Source organism: Danio rerio, chromosome 6 (assembly GCF_052040795.2).
Source record: "Danio rerio strain M-AB ecotype USA chromosome 6, GRCz13ab, whole genome shotgun sequence".
Lineage (NCBI taxonomy): Eukaryota > Metazoa > Chordata > Actinopteri > Cypriniformes > Danionidae > Danio > Danio rerio.
This window is the reverse complement of record NC_141026.1, coordinates 19,029,520-19,053,638: the sequence shown is the minus strand read 5'-3', so window position 1 is coordinate 19,053,638 and position 24,119 is coordinate 19,029,520. Positions and strand designations below refer to the sequence as shown.

At 36.8% G+C, this 24,119-nt stretch overlaps 3 protein-coding genes across 10 annotated transcripts in view; 1 reads left to right on the top strand and 2 right to left on the bottom strand.

Annotated features, from left to right (window-relative positions):
• slc19a1 (solute carrier family 19 member 1) overlaps positions 1-12,312 on the bottom strand; it is a 50,808-nt gene extending 38,496 nt beyond the window's left edge. The window contains exon 1 of the mRNA XM_087256996.1: positions 12,188-12,312. The gene's annotated coding sequence lies outside the window, so the exon portion shown is untranslated. The remainder of the gene's footprint in view (positions 1-12,187) is intronic.
• LOC147843474 (uncharacterized) overlaps positions 1-24,119 on the bottom strand; it is a 388,615-nt gene that overhangs the window by 169,090 nt on the left and 195,406 nt on the right. The window lies entirely within an intron of this gene.
• The window catches only part of zgc:162999, a 42,009-nt gene continuing 25,350 nt past the window's right edge, over positions 7,461-24,119 (top strand). For 5 of the 8 annotated variants that reach the window (XR_015492440.1, XR_015492442.1, XM_087254760.1 and 2 more), the window contains 6 exon segments: positions 7,461-7,518; positions 18,994-19,154; positions 19,440-19,463; positions 19,600-19,632; positions 21,116-21,232; positions 21,324-21,455. Coding sequence is in view for 5 of the 8 variants with exons in the window: in XM_087254760.1 (XP_087110886.1) it covers positions 19,080-19,154; positions 19,440-19,463; positions 19,600-19,632; positions 21,116-21,232; positions 21,324-21,455 (381 nt within the window). In the remaining 3 variants the exon portion in view is untranslated. 8 annotated transcript variants of the gene reach the window in all.

Genomic DNA, 24,119 nt, shown 5'->3' with positions numbered 1-24,119 from the left:
GCTCAAAACACCTATCAGATTATTCATTATTCATTCATTCATTTTCTTTTCAGCTTAGTGTCTTTATTAATCCAGGGTCGCCACAGCGGAATGAACCGCCAACTTATGCAGCACATGTTTTATGCAGTGGATGCCCTTCCAGCCGCAGCCTCTCTCTGGGAAACATCCATACACACTCATTCACACTTATACACTACAGACAATTTATCCTACCCAATTCACGTGGACCGCATGTCTTTGGACTGTGGGGAAAATCGGAGCACCTGGGGAAAACCCACACGAACATGGGGAGAACATGCAAACTCCACACAGAAACTGTGGCGACCCCAGATTAATAAAGGGACTGAGCCAAAAAGAAAATGAATGTTTTTGCTTAGCAAATTTGTCAGGATACGTTAATATCCATGTAATATACATTTCCTATCTTGTTGATATGATTATAAGCATTACTATGGATACATGTTAAAACGCGGCTGTCAATCAATTCGGTGGTCAGGGAAACCGCACTCCTACGTCACATCGCAGTCGGCCTCAAAATGGAAGGAATTTGGATCCTATTTTAACGTCAGTAAATAAAAAAGAGACTTATTTTGTTTGTATCACCCCAATATGACTGTGGACACACTATACACACAGTTCTGTCCAAACAGCTTACAAAAGATGATTTTCACTATAGGTGTCCTTTAAATGCAACCTTATGGTCTTATTGACTTTTTGTCTTACTCTTATGAAATAGTTAATTGAGACTTTAGACAAAACCTTTTTTTAAATGAAATAATAACTTATTTAATAAATTATTTTTTGTTTATTGTCATAATGTTTACATTGTGCTTTTATGACACATATACAATTATACTGAAGAACAATATTCAAGGAGAAGAAATATCTCAGTTTTATTCAGAGGCCAAGCTGAGCATAAATATGACTTTTAGCAAAGTCATTGATATTTATTTGCAAAAAATGATTAGATATTTACAGAATTATTGTTAAATTAACACACTGGACAATTCAAACAGTGTAGTAGAGTACATAAATAAAGTGAGCTGCCTCTCCCGGAAAAAAAAATGTTGATCGTTTAGAGGCCTTAGACATTTGCATTTTAAATATGACAGTTTATACTGTTAAATAAAGAAGGAGTTGAGTATTTTCTGAGTACCTACAATATAGTAACAGCAGAAATGCATGCATTACAAACTGCTAGCCCTAAACCAGATCTTAACCCTTTATATTTTAATAATATTGTATGCATTGCTGTTTTTTAAGTTGTCAATCAGGAACATTAACAGCCTCTACCATAGTTTCTGATCCCAGGTGAGAGGGGTGAACCTCTAAAACATGTTATTTCCTTTACAACAGTGTTTGAATAGCTATGACTTTCTACTTGTCTCTAAATGTCAATGTTTATCAATTGTAATTTCATCAGTGAAGACAGGCAGTTTTGCTAATTAGTGAATACAGTCAATACGGTATTTTGTTCTAGGGGACTTTATAGAGTGACCTGTTCTGTGTATTGAGTTGGCTTACAGTTTACTTCTCTGTCCTTCACGCCTCTCTAGGCCCATTAACTTGCTGAAATGATGCATGTAGCTGGGCCTGTCAATGACTGAATAGAAGCTGTTGTCCTTGCTGGGGGGCAGTACTGGGTATGATACAGAGGTCCAATACTGACATGTCATGCACTCATGAAATTTGCAACCTCCTGTGGTTACAGTTCATTTTGACGGCCTCCTTAGAGAATCTGTTGGTTGTAACTTCATCAAATCAATTTATTAGAGGGATCGTTCACCAGTAACTAAAAATTGTCATCATTTACTCACCCTTCACTTCTCACAAACCTGTTTGAATAATTTTTTTCTGTTGAACACAAATGAAGTTACTTTGAAAAATATTGGAAACCTGTAGCAATGTTTTTTTCTACTATTCTTCAAAATATATTTTTATGTTCAACAGAAAAAGGAAACTCATAAAGATATGGAACAGTAAATGTTGAGTAAATTTTCATTTTTGGGTCTATTAATTATCATTAGAGGCTGGCTATATTCCCAAACGGTTGCCACATAATTGTATTAAATGTGATAAAGGTGATTTTTGCATAATACATTTCTAGGAATGCTGCAAATAATCATTCACTGATAGCAGTTAATATATATATATATATTTAATTTTATTTTACACACGCGTTATCAGCTTTTTTATCACCTAGACCAGTCTCAGTTTTACAATACACGCTTTCTTGCTTTCAGTGCAAATGAGGAAGATGTGGCAAATGTGAAAAGCTCTGCAGTATTGGTCTCCAGAGTTCTAAAATCTAATAAAAGTGCTGTGAAAAGGTCTGTAGAACTACTTTTTTATTTTAAAAAACTAACTTTGTACCTTTCGCCCTCTTATGAGCTTTCTGCTTTACAAAACATGTGCTCTTTGCTAAAGCTCTAGATGCAGGTTGCCAGATATTACAAAAAGCAATCCAGTGTAAAATTAATAAATGTGTTCAAAGTGGAGGTGTTCTCAAAACCAAGCCCCTTAAACACAATATAAGAAAGAGCAAAACTATGCAAGAAGAACGAATATAAGAGAATTGCATTGAAACTGAAATTAAAAGTACGTAAAGAAAAATAATTCACTGTAAAAATAACCAGCTGGGTTTCACATAATTCCTTTATATTGTTAACTTAATTGTTTTATATAAATGTAAGTGAATTGAACATAAACAGTTTGGTTGTTGTCCCTAAAAACTCAAAATTGATTTAGATCATTTTAAATTATTAGTTTGAAAAAGCAGCAAAAATGTTTTTTTTTTTAGTTTTGTTTGGTAACATAAAACAATAAGAATGGTTTAACTGCATCTGTGGTTATATTGAATATCAACTGGGGTGGGGAAGGATCCATTTTTCTTTTTTGTGGTGGGGGAGGGGTGGTTTCAGGAACAAAGGCTTGAGAATCATTGCTCTAGAAGAGTGATTGTGAGACAATTTGCAGAAAAAAATACACTTTAGTTTCTATGATTGGCCAGTCTTGTGGCTCTCTCCACAACAATCTGGAGTTTCACTGCATTGCCTGTTTCAATGTGGAGCACATTTAATGCTCTATTTGTGTAATCTTCCCAGGGGCAATTCAATAGACAGTAAGCTGTGTATCATCCTACATTATGGTCCCAACAAACCAGTTTGGCAAATCAAGTTTTTAAAACTCTACTAAACATTACACACTTAATTTGTATTTAATATAATGTGATTTTTTAGGTTTTTTATTTTTAATTAATTTGCAACAATTTCAAATAAATCTTTTTTCACATTGTTATTATGGGGTATTGTGTGTAGAATTTTGAGGAAATAAATGAATTTAATTCATTTTGGCATAAGGCTGTAACATGGAAAAAGTGTAGCGCTATATAACATACCCCTAAATCTAACCTCATATACTTTTTACTATGTAACCAGTACTTCCTTTGGGTATACATTCAGTATATTAAGTAAATGAAATGCAACCAAGGAAGCTAAAGTGTCAATGTTCTGGTGTTACCTTACAGTAAAATTCCATTAGCTCACATGTGTTAATGTAACTTCAACATTATTTAATGCAATTCATGGTAACTTTTAAATAAGATTTAGTTTAGGAAAGACTTTATTTTAAGGTGTCCTCGCAAAAAATGATAGTACATTTACTGAGTGAGAACAAGTACTATTTATTACTATAGCCATACAAGAATGAACAATATTTCTAATCTTAGTTCGTTCAAATCTCTGACTTGTTTTTTTTTGTTTTGTTTTTTTTATCAAAAGTAAAAGTATCTCTTACCAGTTTATATGCTGCGAACTAATGTAAACAAATTACAGTGTAGAAAATGCTACAGCTAACACAAATCCTTTATGTGGTCCCAGGGCCGGTGTGGGACTCCTATTCAGCCCTGGAGTTTCAAGCCTCAGACCGGCCCACCTCAGTTCACGACTGACTATATTAAAATAAGGTCGTTTCCAAATCAATTTCTAATGACACTATCACGTCTTTTTTTAAGAAAACAGCTGCTTTAGAACTTCAAATGTTCAACAACCCTAACAGTATTATATGTCTTAACAATAAAAATGAAAAAAATAATAATAATAATTGAACCACAACAGAAATTCTTTGAATATTGACTCATCTAAATTATATTATCATTGACCTGCAGGCTGCGAGAAAATAGATAAAAAGAGTAAAGCTACGGTAAAATAATGAATAAAAATGCTGTGTAAATAAGTAAATAAATAAATTTTAAAAGTGTGACTGCTGAGAGCAACAGATTCTGGAGTTAGGGATACCGGCCCTCGCGGCCAAAAAAAACGGACCTGCCCACCGGGAATTCTCCCGGTCCTCCCGATTAGCCAATCCGGGCCTGTGTGGTCCCAACACAAATTGATTGTTAACTTAATCAGTTTTCTAAGTTTAAGTGGATTGAACTTAAATAAGTAATAATTGTTTCAACAAGCAGCAAAAGTCATTTTTCGATTATATAAACAGTTGGATTATTTAACAATTAATAATTTGTGTTTAATAAAACCTGTAAAAGTATGATGATATACTTTATGATAACGAATACACTATCTAATGAGACCTTATGTAAAGTGTTACCAAAATGATGATGTCCTTTGTATGTTACCTCAGGTCCATTAAAATGATTAAAATATGAAGTATTTTTAAAGCAAAATTTTAAATGATCACTAACCAAGGATATGACAAAAAATAATTATTTTTTTTTTATTTTTCATTGTTCATGTTAACTAATAAAACAAACACAACTAATGGAATGAAAAAAAACTAATAGCAATATGAAATTTCAAATATTAATATATATAAAATACGAATATTTAAGATATGAAATATAAAATACTTTTCATTGTTTGCTCATGTTAACTAAAAAAACAAGCAAAACTAATGGAAGGGAAGAAGGACAAACGGAAATGTAAAGTGTTGGTAGAAGGAGGCTAAAGAACAACAAATTATAGCGACTTGCTTTGAATCATATATAATGATGAAGCATGATTATGTTTATGAGACTTAGAAATGGAAAAATTTTTATTTTACACTTTGCAAGTTTTATGTACAGTCATCAGTTATCAAAACAATCACAATGTTCACATGAATATAGGAAACACTAAATATACAGTATTTTGATTGCCAAGTCAGCAGTTAGCTTGTCGCACACGTTCGTTCATCTACACACAGACACAGAGTTGCTGTTGCAAAATTACCAACAAATGCCTATAGACAGTTAATAATTACTTCATTTGATTTTATACAATGCTTGTTAGTTTGTCTTAAACTAATCACAATGTTGAAATGGAAAACGCTTGCAATGCCAATAAGAAAGATGTGGCAAATGTGAAAAGCTCAGCAGTGGCAGAATAAACACATGGTATCAAAGACAAGGGATTTTGGGATGTGAACGAAGTCACAGTTTTCACACAAGCTTGCACTTAATGTGCTTTCACATTGGGTTTGATCGCTAAAGCTTGGTTCTTACCCAAATTTGGTTAACCCCTCCTCCCCCCAAGGTAAACCCCACACCGTTTTTTGGTTCTGCACCCAATACGTTTGCATCATCACGCTGACTGCTGTTGCTAGGTAATGACAACGCAGGAGGAGAAAATTACTTTGAAAATGTAGTATCATTTTTAGTGTCAATACTGAGTAACACACATCTGTTTATCATGGATGTAATGTAAAGGTTCAAATGAACAAGAAGAGAGTCGTTTTCTGCTGAAGTTGAGCAGAAATAAATATACATACACTCTGCTTAAATCCAAGTAAATGCATAATTCCACTCTTTAGCCAATTAATTTGTGATTATATCAGCTCATTTTTGTGATGTGGTGTGATTGTGAAGTGAATCATTCTACACAGTTCATGCGAACAGTACTCTCCAAACCATTGGTTCCTAATTTTTTAATGTAGTTAATAATACAAAAATCTAACAACCTCTCATGCCCTAAAATAGAAATAGCAGACAAGACTTTTATGAAAGTAAAGCTAAAGATTAAAATAGTAATAAATCACAATTTTTATGCACAATATGCTAAAATATGCATTTGTTGAAATGCCTAAAGCTCAGTCTATGGTCTGAAAAAAACAGTATAAATGAAAATTTGATTCATATTTAAAATAAAATAAGATACGCTGCATGCTGTGCCTCTGTGAGACTGTTGTTAACTTTGTGTCAGAATTTTTAATTGTTTTTTCTTTTTTCAAGTGTGGGGAATAAGCTATTAATGATTACTATAACTTTAATATTAATCTGAAAATCTGTACTTTCTTTATTCCCAGTAGCCTTCAAACTAGAGTGAGAAACAAAGTAGAGTAGCCCTCATAAATCTAGGTTGGGAACCACTGCCCCAGGCCACCCCTTTTCAGCCAGACTCATGTTTGGCGGATATGCATTCAATGTCTAAATGAGTTGAATTTTGACGTCAAAGAGCCCTGGGTGTACACCAAAATTCCAAGTGTAAATCTTTTCTTTTTTTTTAACAGTTTGCATCTTCAGGCCCCCAAAACAGTACACAAAGACCCACAATCTAGAAAACAGTTTCCATTTTTGGTTGAAAAGAGTTTTACTTAGCCTAAAGTAGAAGAAAAGCTTATTATTTCTCTAATTTGCTTTCATGTAAACCCCTTCAAATGTCCCATTTAAGTATAAGAATGGAGAATAAATGTACAGTGACTGTCTGAACGGAGTGTTCAATCGTAATGACTGAAGCTTAATCCCTCCACAACTGTCCCAGCATCGCCATGGATTTGCTCTGGGTCACTTAATCCACAGAAGAGAAAGCTAAAGCTCATTGCCATTCTGGGCTATCTGGAACATAGAATTGAAAGTATACTAGAGTATTTGGGTGACAGCATTATAACATTTAAAGCACAACCAAACACCATAGCTCACACCTGTGTCCTGCAAAGATATAAATGCTCTGTCAGTATTCCTCAGTGTAGTGATTATTATTACTTTAAGTTTGTAGATATGTGTTTGAAATGTTGCTGCTTTGTTTGGTGACGTGAGGCAGAGGGGGATTAAGAGATTTACTTATGTTACTCATTGTAGGAGTAAATATCTATCGTCATAACCGGGACACCCTCAGGGTAAAAAATCCGGGTGACACAGATGAGAGCCATCCAATTGTTTTTGCTGAATGACCAGGGTGTCTCATTGGACAGATCAGGATATCTCGCAGGAGGGGAAACCCATGTGCCCCTGTACCCATGGACTCCTGACCTGCTTTCAGCACTTCACAACACTGTCCGAAGATCCGAACCCTAAAATCACTCCAGTCCATCTGCGTTTTGCCGTCATTCTGTTTCGCCAGAAAGTCACGTGTTGTGACATTGTGTTCACATGACTTCGTCTTCCAGCCAATTGGATGCCACCTTTCAATCTGAGTTAACCAAGAGGATAGGGGAAAAATAATTTTCCCTTTGCCTGTCGTTCTGTTTTTATTAATCTTTTCGCAAACATCGAAAGTGGTGGCCATCTGTTTCCAGTAGCACCAAAAGGTAAAGCCTCTTTCCAACCTTCCATTTTTAATGTTTTCAGATGTTGGTTGTGTTGTTTTGAATATTCATTATTTTATGAAATCAAAAATGTATTTTGAAAGAACAAAAAAAAATGGACATGTTTCCTTTTTAATGATCTTTCTTATTTGCATTCATTTTGATTGAAAACAAACCTATTAATCTTGATGTTATGATTTTGGCAAATCCCACTGTTAACAGCCTTACAAAATGATCCAGATGTTGGCTTAAAACACATTTAATGTATCTGCTGTGGAACTAGTTTTGTTTTCTAGGCCGATCATAGGTCAAACTTATCATTAATTCATGAATCGCTATAACTATAGTTTGAACCTGGCTGGACATTGTTCGGAAATGGTCTGACTTGATTTTCGAGGACATTCCTAAATGAGTCATTACACCTAATTAAACAAATACAAAAGAACAATGCACGTTGGAGGAACGTGTGCTATCGCTTAGGAGAACTGGTCAATTAGATGCCCTTTATTTCTTTATTGCCACTGTCTGCACAACATTGTTTATATTTAACTAAGCTTACGTACAATAATTCAATTATTGAGTAATTACCACAAGACTTGTCTATGGAAATCGACACTGCCTTTGAATGTGACAGATAGTTGAAGTGGCACTGTGCCGGAATTGACTTTGATTGGAACTGAAAAAATGAGAACAAAAGGAAGCGTACAGGCATTATCCTGATTACCGTGATTATAAAATAATGATATTAATTTATGCTCTTTTGTTTATAATAAGTATTCCCAAATTATTTTTGATTGTCTACCCATATTCAAAACTTTGCCAATATAAAAAGTCTGATAAATATGTTAATGCTAAAAAGAAGTCGGTTATCTTTGGTTACTATTCCAAGTTTTCATAGTGTTTCACTGCATAGAAATGACAAATGTTGATTGTTGGTTTTTTAATTGGAGTTTAGCTTAGCTTAGTTTAGCTTTTATAATAGTTAGGTTTTTATATTGTAATATTTGTGCTAGGACAGTTTTAGAAACTGCAAACTTTTTAATGTTATCATTATTTTACAATTTAGAAGGTATATGGCTGCTTTACAGAGATGGTGTTTGGGTGAAATTAGAAATTCTTTCCTTTGTTGTCTTTTGTTTGAGTTTATCTGCATATGATCACAATACACTTTAGATTCTTTCTGCAAAGTTCAATAAACTTAAAATTAATAATAATAATAATATCTATAAATAACATCTATACCCAAAATAGACAGAACAAATTTAACTAGATGACAGTAATATGATAAAAAAAAACTTAACATTGTGTTTTACAGTATCATATGTACTTGCCAAAATAATCTTAGTATTTAATGCATCTAATTGTGCCTGTAATAAATATGCAGTAAATCTAACCAAACCCTAATCCTAACCCTATAAATGCATATTTTTAATTAATTTCACCCAGTAATCTCTAATCACCATAATACTTAAAGCATGTTGTAAGATAAACAAAAAATAGCCTAAAGAGAGAGAGAGAAAAAAACAAGGACAATGTATACAAACAAGTTCACATATGGTCTCTTGATCTTTTTTCATCGGTAATACCTCCTTATATTTAATGCACTTCATGCCTCAGTAGGTTTAAATAAGAGACGTCATTGTTTATTGGAACTAAAACCTTAGTCGCAGTGCAGAAAGGGATGTCCTGCTTCTACAATACATTTTTGTACACTGAGTGGCGTGCAGAGACGCGCAATGGAAATGTGGAGAGCTTTTTCTGAGCATTGCTCAGCCATGCACAAAGCGTGCTTAATTTGATAGCCGCTACAGAGGAAGAGGCCAGAAGCTCTTTAGTAGAAAGCTTGACCCACTTTTCCAATCAGATGTCATGAGCACTGCTGCTCTTACAAAGCTGCACAGAGGCCAAAATCACTGATGCTGCTTCTGAAATTAATGGGGTGCTCTAATGTGTAGGCCACAGTTACCCACTGTGCCGCTGTTTTTTACTGTAACTGTAAGGACCTAACAGATTTACAATGGTATTTATTTAAAAAAAGAGTCATACTGTGCACGATTTTTCTGAACAAAGAATGCAAAGTAAAGGATAAATAGCAAAACGGTGTTTTAAAAAAGCCACAATATCGATTTGTGGAGACCCTGGACCACAAAACCATTATATATTTTTCTTTAATACCAAAACTAATTGAAATATTAAGTAAAGATCAATATCAATGAAGATATTTAGTAAATATATCGAAACTTAATTTCTCATTGGTTTTTAAACTTAGCAATTAGTTGTATTCATTCCAAATATTGTCATATTCCAACAAACGATATATCATCAGAAAGCTGACTTATTAATATTCAGTGTTCATAATATGTAAATCTCAATTTACAACAAATGACCCTTATGACTGAGTTTGTGGTCGCATTTAACTTTTGGTCTGGATATAACTAACTAACTAATATTAGTGATGATCAAGTCTGTATAGAAAGAAGCTGATAACTAAGACAGATAGAAGCAGTAATGGGATTACAACTTCTAGAGAAAGAGCACTCTTAATTTGATGACAGATCTAGGTATGGGACGATAGTCATTTCCAAGGTATACCACAGTTTGGAAAAGTCAAGGTTTTAAACCCGCCAAAATGTTCTACTATACCATTCCTAAAATATGTATAAGATTTTTTATTTACTTTTTTTAGGACAACAGTATCTTCAGCAAAAACAAATCTACAGAGATGTCATTTTAAATTCATTTTTAAGCGGAAGTCAATGATTCAGCCTGACATGTTTACTTGCTTCAAAATATTATAAATATTTTTAAAAATACTATGTATAGTTTAGGGAAATATGTATGTATAGGGGAATTTTTTTGTTTTTTGTTTTTTACCCAGACATTTAAAAAGAATATATTTTAAAGCAGTAATCACAATAGCATGAAAGCGTGAAATTTTTATCCAAGGTTATCATATCGTCAGAATCTTATACCGACCCATGCCTAATAACGATTCATCCTCATCCAGGTTCTCTGTGCTTTTTTGAAAGGGAAAAAAAGAGGTACAGAAATGCCATTGTATGTTTGTCTTAAACAGTGTTGAGCAAATCTCACTCACAAATGCTCTCGAACAAGAAAAACAACTTATGTGACAGCTCTGAATTCCTTGAATGCGTGCTCCCAAAAATCTCGTGGTGAAATACATGCATAATGTTCCAATGGAGAAATTGGCATTATGTGCAGTGCAGAGTATTTGAAGTATACTTTAAACTTAAAACCCATTTATAATATCATGACACGAGCAATTCTTTGGTTGGCACGGTGGCTAGCAGTGTCGCCTCAAAGCAAAAAGGACGCTGGTTTAAGTCCCAACTGGGTCAGTTGGCGTTTTTGTGTGGAGTTTGCATGTCTTCCCCGTGTTCATGTGGGCTTCTTCCTGGTGCTCAGGATTTCCCCACAGTCCAACGACATGCTATAGGTGAATTGGACAAACTAAATTGACCATAGTGTATGAGTGTAATTGTGAGAGTGTATGGGTGTTTCCCAGTGCTGGGTTGCGGCTGGAAGGGTATCCGCTGCGTAAAACATATGCTAGATAAGTTGGCGGTTTATTCCACTGTGGCAACTCCCTGATAAATAAGGAACTAACAGAAGGAAAATGAATGAATAAATTAAGAAATTCTCGGTTTGTTGGTTTGTTTTAACACTGCTTTTATTTGTATTATTTTGACTGATTATTTTAATCCTAACCCATCCAAAACAAATTCCATAAATCAATAGGTTTTCTATGCACATACAGATGGTGCATTTTTAGCATTTACTGATGTAGAGTCAGCTTTTGCATTTGAGCAATTATATGGAAAGGGTGGGCAGTAAAACAAATTCTGCTATATTCCCAATGTGCAAAATGAGACCAGAAATCAAATGGTTTTTAGAATGAAAGCCAGATACTGGATTCTGTTTGTGTGATAGTTGAAATTCAGTCCACTAAGGGAGTTCTTACATTCTTTTAATAGAATTTAGCACCCTTAAGCACCACCTCAGACTAAACAGTGCTGTATATTTACTAGTGCTAATTATTCACTTGTTAAAAAAAGAAAAGAAGGATGTTGTCTCTCTTTAACATCTGTTTACTAACGTACAGATATTTTATCAGTGGGTGCGTGTGTGTTTATTTGTGGAAGTGATGAAAATGTGTTCATTTGAAGCAAACATGCCTCAAACGGTGCCATATGTGGCCACTTTGTTTTCTGCATATTAGACATTCTAATTAGACAAAAGAATGCAAAAACTCATTTTAGTAGGACTCTTTTTCTCAGAGGCATTATGGACACAAAAGTATTCCACAATCAGGCCTTATTCCTTTTGCACAAAATATTGCCATCTGTTTTGGCCTGATTGGCCCTCATGGGAGTGTGTTGTTTATAATCCTCCCCTATGATTAATGGCTGATCCCACAGTGTTAACATTTTTCCCTACTTCAAAAATGCATGTCCTGTTCATCAGTCTTGAGCTTTTAGGATCTGAATTCATCAAGATGCGAATTGTCTTATGACTATATGACATGCAACGACTCTTCTTTTTTTATATAACCCAAGAGGTTTATCTATTTGCCATCCACTTCTAGGCTTGGCACTGATCGGAGTGGATTTCTGTAGATTATTTTTGCTGTTAAGAGGGACTGGACACCAACCTCTGGATGTTGCTAAATCTGGATTAAAGTCTTTACGTAATCTGGCATCCTGTGGGAGATTGGAGGACATCTGGCTGTAGATCTCATCCATCTCTGTCTGTCCCCCGCTGCCTCGATCTGTTGGTCTATGGTGGACAGAGAATAATTATGAGATGTGCAATAGACTTGAAGGGGCTATATGTAGAATTCAGGAAAAGCTTGTTATTAACCACACAAGTGACGTTTACATGAACTGCAACTTACTATTGGGAAGTATAAGTGATGCGAAGTGATAGTGATTTGGTGTGTTTCAATGGCTTTGCTCACTTGGTATTGCATTTATTTTTGTTTTTGTTCTTTTTTTTAAAAGAAGTTGGGAATACATTTGGAATGACATACTATTAAAGGTACAGATGTCATTTTCGCCACTAGAGGGTATATTCACAACAAACAAAGGTATATTTTTGATGACGCCATGACTATGTTGGCATCTTTATTACGTCCTACAGGATTCATGCTGAAATCATATATGTGTATAAGCTAAAGTACTCAAATGCTAATATCATGGTAATCTGAAGCAGAGTAAGGCTGCAAGCCATCAAAGCAAAATGAGACCTGAATTGCTGATCAAAAATGAGCAAGGCTATGGAAGCAGTAAGGCTTTTACTATGATGTGAAGGAGACGCAGAGCTGTTTTATCATACTCAATACATTTTAGGGTTCTATTATAATGCTATTTTGAGTAGTCTAATAAAACGCCCAACATATTAAAGCAATTTTTAAAAATGTCACCCTGTTTTTTATTAAACCAAACTGGAAAATTGAGAGTGTGGGGTGTCACAAGTGTGAACTCATTGGTGTTCCTGGCCTAAAAAGGAGATGTGTTAATGCACATTGTTGGCGCATTGCTATTTTGAGAAACTAAAATAGGCCGTGCCATTGAATTCCAGCACAGAGCGCATTAGTTATGCGCCTATGCAGGTCCAAACGCTTACACATTGCTTAAAACACACAGAACGTATAGCATCAAACAAATATCTTTGCAAATCAAAAGAATTAAGGAATTAAACTGTTACAAAAAAATTATATTTTCAACATAAATATAAAAATCACTGCCTCCATGTCACATCTCAGGGGGGCTTTAATTCAGTTTATTCATGACAATTATAATATTTTATAATGTCATTATTATTATCAGTATTATTTATTATATGCATATTTATATTTAGTTTTCATAAAAACAATTTTAGATTTGTCCACCTGTCGGGTTTTGGAGATGTAGGCATCATCATATAGAGGATAAGAACAGGACGTGTGTTTGGATATAACTTTTTGACCACACTTCATTATTATGTTTCATTTATTCGTTAGCTGAAAATTAGAACTGAATTTAGAAATAATAATAATAAAAAAAAACTAATGAAATTATGTCGGCTGATGGATGTCTTCAGTGGAGTGCGTACAACACCATTTATTTAGCCACAAAAATGAAGGAGTAAAAAAAGTAAAGAGGCCGAATGGAGGAGGCTCATTCTTTATCCTCACGCTGCAGATGGTCTGTTTAACTGTTTTCTCAATATTGAAGCATTCAGTTTTTCCACTTACAAAGTCCGTCTTGTAAATAGCAAATTTGCCTTGGTGCAACACAACTGACACTTAAAGGAAATGGGAGATGAGAGTCTGATTGTTTTAATACACGTTATGCCCAAAACACACCCATAACTCATTAAGAAAATAAGCACAACTCTGTTAGCTTTTGCGCCATGCGCTTTAGACTTTGCGACTAGATCGTTAAAATAGAGTCCTAAATGTTTGTACCTTAACACAGTTTTTAGTCTGAATTAGAACTAATTAGATCTCATGTCGTGCCACAAATTGTCTGAATTCTGGTGGTTATTTTTATCTCAGATATATTGTACATTAATTTAAACCCAAACCCTCACATCGCTATTTTTGGAAAACGCCTAGATGATTTTCATGTCACAAACGTTCAAAATAATGTCATTGCCTTTTCCTCCCTTGTTGCTCGCAAAAGAATTCTTTTAATGTGGAAATCGCACTAACCGTTCTCAATCAAAATCTGGTTACAGGACATCTTAAGTCTTCTGAAATTGGAGAAGATTAAGTTCTCTCTCAGAGGCTCGTCTCACAAGTTTTATACTCATTGGAGGCCACTACTAAACTATTTTGATGATTTAACACCTCTGGAAGTGATTATTTAAGAAATCTATTTATGGTCGGAATTATCAATATTATTAATATTATTTTTTAATCTATTATTTTTTCCAGAACTGTTATGCCCTAAACTAGACGCATTGGTTCAACCTCAGCACAACTAAAACCATAAAACTTAAGAAGTATGTAGCACATTATTGTTGATGTAAATAGCTAATATATCTACTTTATTTTATTTATTTATTTGAAATTATTTATATATTTATCTTAAATTGTTCTATTATTGTTCTTTTTGTTTTACTGTTATTATTTTATTGTTTGTATTACTCTATTACTGTCTTCTGTTATATATTTTACAAGAAATGTGGCTATGTGTATGTATGGGTGGGAAGGGCAAGGGGTGTCGGGCTTAAATATTTACAAAAGTTTTCAAAAGGAAAAAAAGCAGAAATTGGACATTTGTATATAATGAATGCTATCCACTTGTGTTCAATAAGTAAAGTTTCTAAAAAAAAAAGAATTAATTAGATCTGAAAAAATATATTTTATCTGTTTATTTTAATATGCAACGATTTCAAAACTGCAAAAATAGCAATCACATGGTAAGAAATATCGTTACTCAACAACATTGCATATAGTGTATATTAAAACTAGCTTATGTGGCTGGATTTGAACATTCTTTAAAACCTTTGGGATAATGTAAGCACATTCATTCAATCTGTCATTTTCTTTTCAGCTTAGTCGCTTTATTAATCAGGGGTTGCTACAACGGAAGAACCGCCAACTTCTCCAGCATTTGTTATACGCAGCGGATGCCCTTCCAGCTGCAACCCAACACTGGGAAACACCCATACACTCTCATTTACACACATACACTATGGACAGTTTAGCTTACCCAATTCACCTTTAGCACATGTCTTTGGACTTGTGGGGGGAAACCGGAGCACCTGAGAAAACCCATGCGAACACGAGGAGAACGTGCAAACTCCACACAGAATTGCCAACTGACCGAGCCGCCCCGGGCTCAAACCAGCGACCTTCTTATTGTGAGGCGACAGCGCTCAACGCTAATGTAAGCACGTATGTCAAGAATATAAATAACACTGTTCCAGTGTTTTTTGGATATTTTAATTAAAAAAAAATCTTAGATATTGTGCCATTAAGGCGACGCAGTGGCGCAGTAGGTAGTGCTGTCGCCTCACAGCAAGAAGGTCGCTGGTTCGATCCTCGGTTTAGAGATGGGTTGCGGCTGGAAGGGCATCCGCTGCGTAAAAAATGTGCAGTTGGCGGTTCATTCCGCTGTGGTGACCCCGGATTAATAAAGGGACTAAGACGACAAGAAAATGAATGAATGAATTGTGCCATTAATGAACGTCCTGACACTGTCCAACAAATAAATAAACAAAAAAATACCATCGGTGAGAAACCTGTGATCATAGTCATGTGGATATGTACAAACAATTCACCAGCATCATATTAACAGATGAGGTCATAAAAATGATGATGGTTGTTCTTAGGCATGACACATTTACATGACATCACATAGAATGGCTGCTTTTGTATTATCCTGGATGTAAAAAAAAAAAAAGAATGTTTCATTTGAAGATGCTAAGAGCGAGGCGAGCTCTCAAGAGCCTAAGTAAATGTCACATCCTTTTGATTTTCCCAATAATAACGAGTGAGTACTTTGCTTAAAAATCAGTCTACAGGCTTTCATAAACAACCTAGGAAGCAGGGGAAAGTCATATTTTAATAAAAGCTGTTTACAGACTGGCATTTAAAAGCAATTAAAACATAAAAAAATATTTTTATGTAATATATTGAAATGATCAAGATATGCGCAAATGTTTTTTTACTAAAGGTATGATGATTTAATATACAGTAATAGTATATCTGTGTGGCTGTCATTACCGCACGGACACATTAACAAATGTGGATACATGTAAAAACACATCTCTGAAACCTAAAGTGGACATGCTGATTTTCTTGTCCCAAAACAGTAAAGATTTCAGTATGGATGCTGGGACAGTTTTAAAATTTTAATTTTCATCTTTTACTCCTTATTCACTTCACAAACCTGTTTGAGTTTCTTTTTTTCTGAATTTTGAAAATACAGTATGCTGAAAACCTGTAAACATTGACTTTCATAGTATTTGTTTTTCCTGTTATTGAAGTCAATGGTTAGGGAAATGCTGGGCACAAAGTAACGCAGGGGTAAATGTAACAGAGTTTTAAGGTATTTGCTCAGGGTTAACCATGGCATGCTTCTGTGGTTTTCACCAAAATGCAAAAAATTATTTAAAAGGTTGGGCGAAATTTGGATGAGGAACACAGTAGAAACCATTTTTGCAGCATAAAAGTATTTTTTATTATAGTCAATATTTTTTATTAAAAAAAATCTGTAAAAGTAGGATAGTAAATGCATTGCATAATAATGGATAATAATGCAAATAGATTAAAATGTGTTTGTCCAATAAACAAATAAATAAACACAATGTGCTATGTAGAATAAAAAAGAAATGAGCCAATTACTGTGGAAATATAGCTACTATTTAAAGTAAACAGAAATTAAATTAACTGAGTGACATCTGCCTTTGTAAGCATGTGTTACAACTAGCCCCCTGTTTGTTACAACTTGCCCCGCAGGTGGGATAAATAGTAACATTTATACTCCTGGCACTTTTGGCAATACTGCACAAAAACCCTAGGTCCGGCGATCATAATTTTAGTGCTCATTTGTAAGAGAGGCTTGTGTGTTATTGGTGAAAAAAATGGTTTGTTTAACCTTAATACTTTGTTCATTATTTGACCAAAACCAAAAAGTGTTACTTTGTGCCCCGCTCTCCCCTACAGGTTTCTAACATTTAACATTTATTAACATAACATTACTGTAAATGCTTTTCTGTTGTCCAAATATCTAAAGTCTTAAATCAAGAAGCATTTTCTAGACAAGTAAGAATATTGTTTTGTTTTCATAAATAAGTAATTAAAATGTTTTTTTTTTCTTACAATAAGCTCAATAATCAGTCAATTGGGTAAGTACAATATTTGAAACTAAACACAAGATTATTTTTCTTACCTTACTGGCAAACTATTAAGCTTGATTTAGCTTAAAAAACTCACTTAACTCACTTTTGACTTCTCTTTCAAAAGAAACTGTATTTTTAATAGTCTAGAACAGGGGTGTCCAAACTCGCTCCTGGAGGGCCGGTGTCCAGCACAGTTTACCTCCAACTTCCATTAACATCCCTGCCTGGAAGTTTCTAGCAGAAAGAGCTTGACTAGCTGGTTCAGGTGTGTTTAACCGGGGTTGGAACTAAAATATGCAGGACACGGGCCCTCCAGGACCGAGTTTGGACACTCCTGGTCTAGAAAGACAAAAACTCTTAAGTTATAAAGCTTTTTTTTGTTCAACCAAAATTAGTTTGTGTCTGATTTCATGCAACAGTAAAATGTGGCTGTTGACTTTCAGATACCAATACATTATGTTTCCTGAAATATTATAAAACATGTTGGTTATAGAAATAATTAAATATTGTATCACCATTTGAACATCAGATTACATGGCATGCTACCACATATAAAAAAAATCCTCTATATAGCAAATCAGCTCTAATTCGTCAAGTTATCCTCTGTACACGACACATGCAGATGCCACTTTTTTTCATCATGGAACCTCTTGTTTCTCTGTCTTCCCAGTGTATTATTTTTAGAGTTGATGAACAGGCTCCACAAATTTTGTGTTAAAACAAAATAAAAACATTGAGTAGTTTTTATTAACTGTGGCTGTGTCTCATTTCTGCGTGAACGCTCCACAATGAAGGCTGTCTTATTTAAAAAAAAAATTGAAAGCTCCTTCAAATGCAGCCTCAAAATGCGTCCTTCGTTTCCTAGGTAATGAAGGATACATCCGGTGGATCCTTCGCAGACTCGAATGTCCCAAGATTCATTGCACTCTGATAACGGCAGCACCCTTTAAAAAGAAAACTCTGGTTTAAATGTATGAATTAAGTTTATCTTACGAGACTATGTAAACACCTGTTAAATAAACAAAAAGTATGACATGTTACTAAAGAGTGATTTTTGTGAACAGTTTACATGTTTATGTGTACATGTATGGATCAAAAGAAATATATTTCCAGCTTTTATAAACCTTGTTTTGCCTTCAGATCGTTTAAAATAAGTTTTAAAAATACAAATTTAATTACTGCTTATTAACAGCAGCTGTTATAGTTGCTTGGTGACGAGATCTGTACTCTGTATAGGGTAGATCGTCTCATTTTAAAATGTTCGGGTCAGCCTGTGTGGACTTCGAAGCATTCAGCCTCTGAAATGAGACACAGCTATTGTGTTGGTTTTTCTGTTCAATTAAATCAATATTTTTGCTTAAAATATACTAATTACTGTTTGCGGTTACTCATTTTAAATGACTAATTTTAAATAAGCTAATTTAGTTAATTGTTACTCAATGCATATTTGTTGAATTTAATCAGTATTGTTTGTAATCTGTTACCTCAATTTTATAGAGTAAATTATTTTATAGAGTAGATATAGTGTTTTATTTTTTTACAGTGCAATATATTATTGTTCTTTTATTTTGAGATGAAATATGACAATGAGCATTTAAGGTTTATTTTTCTCTTGAATTGTAGGTGACTGTGTGGCAACCACCAGCCCCTACATTCCTTAACTGCTCCTGTGAGATCCTAACTAGTTCACCCAGACCTAAATCCTCACCATGGAGCTTAGCAAAGTGCAGTCTGAAGGAGGGCTCAACGTCACCCTGACAATCAGGCTTCTCATGCATGGCAAGGTAAAACAATCAAACAAACAAACAAAAAAAGCCTAATCTAACATTTTTTATTACAGAATGTAGTGTGTATGGTACACCATAATTACACTAATCATAAAGAACAGAGTTTAAACATATTACGTTTTGCAGGAAGACAAAAATGTCCAGTAAAATAACAATCTGATCACAAGAGCAGTTTTATAGCACTTTCTTTGACATGTTTAAACTTCTGTTTTAGCAGCAGTACAATGAGTAAATTTTAAACTTGAAATTACAGTAACTACACAATATTTTTTAATCTTGCAGGAGGTTGGCAGCATTATTGGAAAGGTAAAAATACATACATCTATTCATCCAACAAAGCCATCACTTTTAAAAACATTTTTAAACAAAAACATGCTTTTAGTAAAAATGCCGATTTATACAATCGTTTATAAAAAATGTATTAATCAATTATTCTTTTCAGAAAGGGGAAACTGTGAAGAAAATGCGTGAAGAAGTAAGTAGTCATATAATCCGTAACACTTTTGTTTTAAGGTGTCCTTGTTACAAGTTCCACTCACTTACTATAGTAATTACAACTAATTATGCATAATTGCAAGTAACTAACATTAGACCTTACCCTCATCCTGACCCTAACTATATTAGTGCATGTAATTAAATAGTATTAAATAGCTAAATAAATAGTTACACCGTAACAGGGGCACCTTAAAACAAGAAAATAATTGAAGAGTTCAAATGCAAAACATCTTAAGTGCCATCTGAGCATTTTCATAACCTACTATGCTTATGTTCAGTTGTTTTACTTTAAAGGCAACAAAAAGAACTTTACTGTAAACGTGAAATACTTTAACCTACAAAAAAATGTTAATTTTGAAAGAATTTCAAAGAGAAAATGTTGATTCCTGCGAGTAAATAAATTAAACAACTTTGAGAAAATTTGGTCTTCTCATCTCTATCTTGATTCTGTAACCTAACCTAAATTATCATGCAGTGTTGACTATACAATCAGTATGGAAAGTTTTAGTCCCTTGGGTGGGGTGGGAAGTAAGTGGTTGTTCTTTTCTTTCCTTTTTTATCTTTATTCTTTGAAATATAACAAAAATTTATACCTAATAATATACCTACTACATAATACCTAACTATTGTACTTACGTTACAATAACTATTGTTATAACTATTATAAAATAACAGGCCTGTAGCCAGCCTGGTGAAAAGGGTGGTTCTTTTGTCTCAAAAAGAAGGAACTTTTTGCAGTTTTACACCTCATTTTCTATTTAATTAAGAGATTTAAATACGTTTTAAGCACTAATTTTAGCAATTTTTATTATTAGTTCGTCGGATAGTCATCACAAGCACACTTTTTGATATACCAAAAATATTTCTCGGATTTAGAATGAAGAAATATGAAAAAATAAAAATTTTAAAATACAAAATTATTACATTATATATGATCAAAAGAATCTGTTTTAAATGAAAAACAAGCCTATTGTCATTTATTTATTTATTTATTTATTTATTTATTTATGCAAATTATAAATAACACATTGGCCATCACATTTAACTTTGCTTAGTTAGAATTTGGCCATTTGAATAATAATAATAAAAATGATAATAACAATATTTTTTCTAGCCTCTCTTGTAAAAAAAGTACATTAAAAAATTCATAGATAACAACAATAATATTCAAATTTAATTTTAATTTGATGGGTTTTCGATTTTCGGTTATTTTCACTATTTATGATGGCATAGCAGTCAAATTAACTCATGTATGGGACAAATTCTAGACCTTTGTCAGTGAGGAGTGGGTCTTTCGAACCACCCAAACCCCCCTAGCTACGGGCCTGCACAATAAAAAAAATTAAACAAAAAACTCAAACAGCACTTTAAGGCTTTTTATCTGAACTCTTCACTTTATAATCTTATCAATTGCAAGGTTGATTACTCACATGGTTATTAATAAACATAAACTGCTTCTACAGAGTAGCGCACGCATTAATATTTCAGAGGGAAACTGTCCTGAGAGAATAGTTACCATCACAGGACCCACAGATGCCATATTCAAGGCCTTCGCCATGATCGCATACAAGTTTGAAGAAGTATGACAATAATAATAATGTTATACACTAATAAACATAAGTCAATAAAAACTGTATCTGTAATTGTAACTAATGTTTTGGCTCTGCACAGGATATCATTAACTCTATGAGCAATAGCCAGGCTACTAGTAAGCCTCCAGTGACCTTGCGTTTGGTGGTGCCCGCCAGTCAGTGTGGCTCTTTAATCGGAAAGGGCGGCTCCAAGATCAAAGAGATGAGAGAGGTATGTTACTTTAAACTTCTTAATGAGCCACATACATGCCACTTTTATTATGTACACCTTGCTAGCACCGAGTCCATCCCATTTTGCTTTCAGAACAGATTTTGTGAGTAGTGAAGAGAACTCCAAAGTCACTAAGATCAAACCACACACTGGATACTAAAATAGCAGTTTCCAGCAATCTTGTCAGGGTTCTGCCACTCTGGTCTTTGTAAATTCTTGTTTTGGTGGCAGAGCTCTGACACTACCCATGTCCGGTCCTGTTTCTGTCTCTGTGTGCGCGCGCGCCGTCGTGGGTGTACGCAGAGTGTGCGCGCTTCTGCTTGACGCGGCCGCGCGCGCGCTCTGCGTCCCTCAGACGCGTGCGCTCTTGTACTCGTGTTTGTGTTTTCGTCTGTCAGCAGCATGGTGTTTCATTCCCAGCGTCTCAGTCTTGTTGGTTTCGGTTTTGGTCGGCGCTGGGATGAAGCATGCATGCTGCATATGTGAGCGCATGGTGAGTGTTTTCATTCGTCGTGTGCTCGTGTCTTGCGTCTTTTGTCAAAGCACATGGCTCGGTGTTTACATTGGTCACGTGCTTTTGTCGTGTGCTTCAGTGTTGTGTTATGTGAGCGCATGGCTTGTATTGTCTCTCTGTGTCATGCGCTCTCCCGTCTATTGTCTAGTCCCACCCTCCTTGTCAACCTATTATTAGTTAATTGTGTTCACCTGTGTGTCAATGTACTTTTTTTGCTTTATAATCCCCCTCATGTTTTCAGTCCTTTGCGAGTTCGTTGTCTACACTCCCCGTGTTCCTGATCCAGTCTTGCCTTGTTCTTGTTCTTGTTGAGCCAAGTTTGTGAGTTTTGTTAATGTTTTCCCCCTCGGGGTAGTTTTGTTTTGCTTTTTATTTTTATTTTATTATTAATAAATACCCATTGTTTCTTTGCACTTGAGTCCTCGCTCCTTTTCCCCACCACGACCGTGACAGTACGAACTCGCCATAACAGAGGACTCAGCAGAAATATGGGTATCTTCCTTTTCCCATCTCCCAGTTCACGTCCCTCTGCATGCCAGCAGAAGGAACGTTTGGGCAAACTCTTTGGTCTTCATCAAGGGGAATCTTCAGTCAAGGAGTTTGCCTACCAGTTTGTCTACGCAGCAGAGGGGCTTGAGTTTACCACCACAGCACTGAAGGAGGCTTTCAATGCTGGACTCAACAGCCCCCTTCAGGCCTGGGAGATGGGGATGCTGGGGATACTGTCATTCTGGCAGTTTGTGAGCTATTTGTACCACAGCCAGGGAGACGGTGGCCTGCCTCCCCTTGGCCCACCGCCAAACCCGCTCACAGACTGCCAAATCCCCAGTCCTCCGATGACCCACCAACGGAGACGGAGGAGGAAGAACGGGCCCTCCTCACCTGTCACCCACCTAGAGGTGACTGAACCCACTGCAGCCCATCCAGCAACCACCCTGGCGGCAGCAACATCCCTCGAGGTGCCCGAAACAGACACTGCAACACTGTCAGAGGTAGTGGAGTGCCCAGCAGTGTCTGAAGAGGTGGCCAGCTTCCCGCCACCAAAAATAAGGAAGCGTAGGAGGAGAAAGGGCTCCTCCACCATACTGGCTCCAGCCCCTGAGCGCCCTCCAGTGTCTGCTCCAGCCCCTGAGCGCCCTCCAGTGTCGGCTCCAGCCCCTGAGCGCCCTCCAGTGTCGGCTCCAGCCCCTGAGCGCCCTCCAGTGTCGGCTCCAGCCCCTGAGCGCCCTCCAGTGTCGGCTCCAGCCCCTGAGCGCCCTCCAGTGTCGGCTCCAGCCCCTGAGCGCCCTCCAGTGTCGGCTCCAGCCCCTGAGCGCCCTCCAGTGTCGGCTCCAGCCCCTGAGCGCCCTCCAGTGTCGGCTCCAGCCCCAGAGCGCCCTCCAGTGTCGGCTCCAGCCCCAGAGCGCCCTCCAGTGTCGGCTCCAGCCCCAGAGCGCCCTCCAGTGTCGGCTCCAGCCCCAGAGCGCCCTCCAGTGTCGGCTCCAGCCCCAGAGCGCCCTCCAGTGTCGGCTCCAGCCCCAGAGCGCCCTCCAGTGTCGGCTCCAGCCCCAGAGCGCCCTCCAGTGTCGGCTCCAGCCCCAGAGCGCCCTCCAGTGTCGGCTCCAGCCCCAGAGCGCCCTCCAGTGTCGGCTCCAGCCCCAGAGCGCCCTCCAGTGTCGGCTCCAGCCCCAGAGCGCCCTCCAGTGTCGGCTCCAGCCCCAGAGCGCCCTCCAGTGTCGGCTCCAGCCCCAGAGCGCCCTCCAGTGTCGGCTCCAGCCCCAGAGCGCCCTCCAGTGTCGGCTCCAGCCCCAGAGCGCCCTCCAGTGTCGGCTCCAGCCCCAGAGCGCCCTCCAGTGTCGGCTCCAGCCCCAGAGCGCAGCTCAGTGCCGGTCCCAGTCCGGCTCCTTGCCCTGCCGGCGCCATCCAGACGTCTTGTCCTGCCGGCTTCAGCCCGGCTCCTTGCCCTGCCGGCACCACCCAGACGTCTAGCCCTGCCGGCACCAGCCCGGCTCCTTGCCCTGCCGGCACCAGCCCGGCTCCTTGCCCTGCCGGCGCCACCCAGACGCCTTGCCCTGCCGGCGCCACCCAGACGCCTTGCCCTGCCGGCGCCACCCAGACGCCTTGCCCTGCCGGCGCCACCCAGACGCCTTGCCCTGCCGGCGCCACCCAGA